This window comes from Citrus sinensis, chromosome 4 (assembly GCF_022201045.2).
Source record: "Citrus sinensis cultivar Valencia sweet orange chromosome 4, DVS_A1.0, whole genome shotgun sequence".
NCBI lineage: Eukaryota > Viridiplantae > Streptophyta > Magnoliopsida > Sapindales > Rutaceae > Citrus > Citrus sinensis.
In genome coordinates this window covers 5,410,187-5,416,186 of record NC_068559.1, presented here as the reverse complement: position 1 = coordinate 5,416,186, position 6,000 = coordinate 5,410,187, and the positions used below count along the sequence as shown (strand labels likewise).

The 6,000-nt window shown below is 37.1% G+C and overlaps 1 protein-coding gene across 1 annotated transcript; it reads left to right on the top strand.

The window, feature by feature from the left end:
* Positions 1-1,025: 1,025 nt before the first annotated feature.
* Positions 1,026-2,797, top strand: LOC107177923 (protein FAR1-RELATED SEQUENCE 5-like). Its single transcript, XM_015532498.1, has 2 exons — positions 1,026-2,434; positions 2,524-2,797. The coding sequence occupies exons 1-2, from the start codon at positions 1,026-1,028 to the stop codon at positions 2,795-2,797; spliced, it is 1,683 nt and encodes a 560-aa protein (XP_015387984.1).
* Positions 2,798-6,000: the final 3,203 nt, after the last annotated feature.

Here is a 6,000-nt window from a genome sequence, read left to right as displayed (position 1 = left end):
ATATATATATATATATATATATATATATTTCCATTTTAAATGTCACCTACCTACCATAACTCACTCACCTTGGATCAACATTTTCTTTCGCCTACATAGCTACTACAGGTGCAAATTTCAGCCATTACAAAATCTCAGTGTTGTTCCTCAAGTAAGTTCTTATGACTTAAATATTTGTTTTATCTCAATTTTGTTTTTATTTTTTAATCTATGAATGACATTAAAATGGTGTCGATGAATGTGGATTGATTTTTAAAAATATACCCATTGTCATTGTATTTTGATCACTGTATTTTATTTGTTTTGTCAAATTTTGTGCTATTACCTTTCAAGATTTACAGATGAGTAAATCCTCTGATAATCTTAAGTTACCTTGGACCAATGTACTTGGAGCTCAGTTTGATTCAGTAGAAGATGCAGATGTATGGTACATGAACTATTCAAGATTGGTTAGTTTTAGTGTTAGAAAAAATGAGCTTCGTCGTTCCAAGTATGGACAAACTACGATCTGTCGGTGGGTTTGTAATTTGGAAGGATATAGGGCTGAAAAATATTTGGCAAATGATAATAGAGTGCGAGAACCACGACCAATAACACGTACGGGTTGTAAAGCATCGTTTCGAGTGAATTACGACAATTCCAGTGGCAAGTGTACTGTGACAGAATTTAAAACTGAGCACAATCATCCGTTGACTTCTTCAAATGAAGTACATCTCCTTCGTTCACATCGACATGTTAGTGAATGAGATCTTGCTCAAGCTAAGGCATTGAGGCATGTTGGCGTGAAGACATGCCAAGTTGTGGATTACATGGGTGATCAAGTTAGGGGTTCACATAATCTCAGGTTCAAGCGTAAGGATTTGCAAAATAGATTAGATGCAAATAGACATGCTGAAATTGGTGATACTGATTTCGTGGCAACTATAGCATATTTCACGGTAAAATTTGATAATGATCCTGGTCTATATCATGAGTACACATTAGATGATTAAAATAGGTTAAGAAACTTGTTTTGGACCGATTACATGGCACGGTATGATTATGAATGCTTCGGTGATGTTTTGGCGTTTGATGCGACATACAAAACTAATGCATATCAGAAACCACTTGTGACCCTTGTTGGCACTAACCATCATCGTAAGACTACAGTTTTTGGATTTGGCCTATTGGGCGACGAGACCGTTGAATCATACACATGGTTACTCCAAACTTTTTTGTCTGCTATGGGTAATCGAAAGCCGAAGTCTGTGATTACTGATGGCGATGAAGCAATGTCAAAGGCAATTAAGACAGTTTTTGTTGGAGCTACGCACCGTCTTTGTTGCTGGCATTTAGAGAGAAATGCACAAGCAAATATTAAAAACGAAGACTTCACTCGTAAATTTTGTGATCTTATGCTGACAGGCATGAATGCAGGTGAATTTGACCAGTGGTGGTTTGCTTTAGTTGATGAGTTTAAGCTACACGAACATGGTTGGGTTAAACAAATGTATGCAAAACGACATAAATGGGTCGAAGCTTGTCTTAAAGGAACATTTTTTGCTGGTATGCGAAGCACTCAACGGTGTGAAAGTATTCATTGTTATCTCAATCGTTTTCTACAGTACAAGTTAAAATTATATGAATTTGTACTACAAATTGATCGCGCACTCCACAACATTCAGACCACCAAAGTTCAAGATGAGTTTAAAACAAAATTTAGTACTCCTGTGTTGACCACAAACTTACGCACCCTAGAAAAGCATGCTACAAATGTTTTCCCAATTAGAATATTTCATTGGATTAGGGAAGAAATTCATCAAGAAGCCACTTTGATTCAGTTTGAAGTCTTGAATTGCACTGATACTAACTACTACACGCTGACACAATTTGGGAACGTAGACATAAAGTGGACAGTGGTATATAATAAACCCACTAACAAAATCAATTGCTTTTGTCAAATGATGGATTTTGCTGGAATCCCATGTCGACACATGTTTCATGTCATGAAAGTGGAACAATTTACAAATATTCCTGATAATATGATTCTTCATCGGTGGACAAAAAAGGCGAAGGATTATACATCGTTCAGCTTAGCCCGATCACAAGTTGATAGTGAGATTTTCGATGTTGCTATCTTCAGTTCTTTGAGCACCGCAACTAATAAAATGTGTTTTTATGCGGCAAAAAACGAGCACTCGTATAAAGAAGCTTTAGCTACGATCAATCAATTGACATCAAAATTTCAAGAACTATTTAGAGGACAAATAACTTGCCCTCAAAGTTCTGTATATGGTCCACAAATAAAATCCACGGTACTAGATCCAGTTGTGGTCAGGACAAAAGGTGTTGTGACAAGATTAAAAAAATCCCCTTCAAACAACAAGAAGTGTAGCATTTGTAGACAGCCTGGCTATACAGCAAGAAGCTGTCCTATTGCCAGTAATAGTGTGAGGTATTTAATATGTTTTTATGTTTGTCTTTGACTGTTTAATCCATTTCTGGTCTCAGTATTAAGTTTTATTCACGATTGATTAATTGCAGAAGTAGCGAAGCCAATGTTGCTAACAACAACAGTTGGGGTACATCTATATTAGCTGGCTCGAGTGAACATTTTTCATTCTACAACAGTGAAGCCTCATATGAAATTGAAACCCAAAATGAATGTGGGAGTAGTTCTCAACCGTCCTCTGAATCCACAGATCACTTGTGGAATAATTCATCAATGCCATTATTGATGGGAAGTAATACCTTCACATTTCTTCCATATCCCGCCATGCACTCTAATATGTGGCCTGGAGACAATTCTTTTCACTAATTGGAAAACATGTAATGTATCTAATTGAAGCTTTTCACTATTCGAAAAACATGTATTTAATTGAAGTTTTTTTAAACGATGTATTTAATTATAATGGCAAAATATTTTCCAAAGATAAACCAGTATATCGCTTCTAATCACATGCAAAGCCGTTTATCGTGTAGATTTATCAAATCGGATAGCTAGTATCAAGCAAGAGAGCTCTAGAACGAAACCGGTAAACCAGTTGGCCGAAACCGGAAGGCCAGATTCGTTCCATAGAGCTTTGGAACGAATCCGACTTGCTGGATCGCGCCAACCGGTTTGTCGGATTCGTTCCAAAGAGCTTTGGAACGAAACCGGCTAGCCGGTTGGCCCGATCCGGCAAGCCAGATTTGTTCCAGAGGGCTCTGGCACGAAACCGGCAAACCGGCTGGCCAAAACTGGCAGGCCGGATTCGTTCCAGAGAGCTCTAGAACGAATCCGACCTGTCCTTTCGGCAAACTAAATATCGCTCTCTACCTCAAATCGTTTCATATTTTCTCTTTCTCACTCCAAAAGCCATCATTTTCAACCATTTTGTCATCAAATGGGTTTACAAAAATCATTATCATCATGCCTAATGTATTTGGATAATTTTTAACTAATGTGCTTGTCTTGTATTTGGATAGTTTTAAATCCTGCAATATTGAGGGGAATCAACCGTCACAATTGTAGTATGCGTTATGTTATCCTCAAAAATATATTATACAAATAGAGTGCGTGTCTTCGAAGTATTATTCATGACATTTACTAATTTGAATACACTAATCAGAACAATGTTAGTGGTAAAACTACAAAAGTCAGTGCACAAAATGAACAATTATGATTCCACAGCTAAACCTACAACAAAATGTGGAATTGCACACGAACCCAATGAAGAAGACCTAACATTTACGACCATAATCTTTTTGGGTTTTTTTTTCGACTTTTCCTTGGAGCTTTCGCGCCTATTCTATATGTGTTTGCCTTCAGCGTAGACGGTATGGCCCTTGCCTGGGTAGCATGTTCAGCAAATGCGATGTTTGCTTGAGCAAGCAATCCAACTCGTGCTTCATTAAAGGCCGAGTCGATAAGTTGAACTGCTAGTCTTCCACGGACATCTTGGGAATCATGCTATGCATGAAGAATATTTTGGAATAAGTTGTTTAACTTGATCAATACAATAAGGAGACAATGAGTTAAAATGTCTCTATTAAAATTTTTAATTGTTACCGTATATGATTTGTTAGGAATGAGCCCTGGAGTCCCCATGAATTTGATGACATAGATTCCACAATCAAACCCATTTGGTTGTTTCGGAACCCCCTCACCAGAACGAATAGGGAACCAAATGAATTGTGTTGATGGCTTGGCATTTAGAGGTAACTTAGAGTGAAAAATGGAATCAAGAGAATGTAACTACGAAGTTCAAATCAAAATGGAAAATTAGATTAATGAATAATAAAAACCTACACCAAATTGAGGAACGACATATGCACATGTAACATACTATGCGTTCAGCTTGTTGCTCGTGTTTTCGATTACTTCGACCATCAGGAAGAGGGTCCCAAACCTCACCATAGCCTTCTTTGACATTCATGATGAACAGGAACTAATGAAAGGCACCATCGTTAATTGGAACATAAATCTAACAAAAAAAATCAGTCACCATTGATAATTGGAACATAAATCTAACAAACAAAAATAAGTATTTTTCTCATAGAAGATGTTTTACAAAAAGTAAAATTATAATCAGTTGAGAGTGTAGAAAGTAACCTTTTGGCACCTTTGAAAGTCTGGCATGAAAGGTTTTCCGACACTTGTTGCTTGTCCAAAACCATCAACGTCGGCTCCAACGGTAAGTGCTGATTGCTATAAAAGAACAATAAGTAAACAAGTGATATGTCAATAAATGCACAAGTATTAAAAAAAAATCTTATTGTACAGAGCAATGTTTGAAAAATTATTATAGATAAACAACAACTTCAACTCATATAGAAATAATAGTGGTGGATACTTACTGCATATATTGTCGGTAAATACCAGTTTATTAGTGCATTATTGCATTTAGCCTGTTCACATAGTGTGAGGTGATATGCTATCATGGTGAGAATCTAAAACAGTGGTCAATAAGTGACAACTTAGTATTCAATTTTGCAATAAGGCATCCAAACATATAGTACGATGATGTGAGTGCCAATACACCACAAACCTCTCCACTCAGAGCCGTGTTAGGCAAAAGGCTCATGAAATTATGCCTGGAGATAAATTGATCATCAATAGAGACAATGATTTCGCTGAAAACACAAACAAGTAATAAAGTGTTAGCTAATCAATATATATGTACAAGGGAATAAAAAATACAAAGCCCTATAAACCACAAGTACCTTCCGTTACCACCTTTATCAAATACATATTGAATGAGCTTCAATTGGTCAAGAGAAATGGGGTTATTTACATAGAAAAGACCAGCTTTAAACTTAGCCTTCGCTCCTCGAGACACGTTATCATAAGGAGAGAGTTGGTATCATCCCAGCATTCTATTTCGTGCTGGTCGTATTGCTGGTATGCTCATGCTAGTGGAGGTCTGGAACTCTTGCTTAGTGTCAAGTGGTTTAGCTAAATTCTATATATGTCCAGGGTCAAAATTAATTCATTATCATTAAAACTAAATTACAACTAAAGATCGCTTAGACAAACCTCTCACTCCTCCCAAGGTATTGGCGTTAGATGGAGATCATGTCCTCTATCAAATTGAAATGAATCGAGTGGAGTTTCACTAGTATGTGCAGTAGTCCCAATATAGCCCAGCATAGCATCAAAGGCTCGTAAACTTGCTTTCACTCTACGATCCACGGTGTCATCATCACTGACCAAAATCATTTTCCCTTCAGTTTTTAACATTGTTTTTCCATCCGGAGATGTACGATTTTGACTTTTCAAATTTGAAGGTGGATTGGGAGCAACTGGTTGTTTGCTTGATCCTCCGTGACACTTTGATGTCAACTCTCCCAATATTTTCTCTATGTTTTCCAATCTCCATTCAATGGTTTGGAACGACTCTTTGTTTTGGGCGACGAATGACCCAAACATTTCCATTAGTAACTGAAAAGCATCATTATTCGCATTGTTCCACCCATGAGGCTCTGCTTGTTCAGGCTTATGAAGTCGATCAGGGTCACGCATCGAAACCTAAAATAATT

Coding starts and splice junctions, on each gene's coding strand:
- LOC107177923 (XM_015532498.1), top strand. CDS start 1,026: ATGGCACGGTATGATTATGAATGCTTCGGTGATGTTTTGGCGTTTGAT. Junction 2,435..2,523: donor ATTGCCAGTAATAGTGTGAG/GTATTTAATATG, acceptor GATTAATTGCAG/AAGTAGCGAAGCCAATGTTG.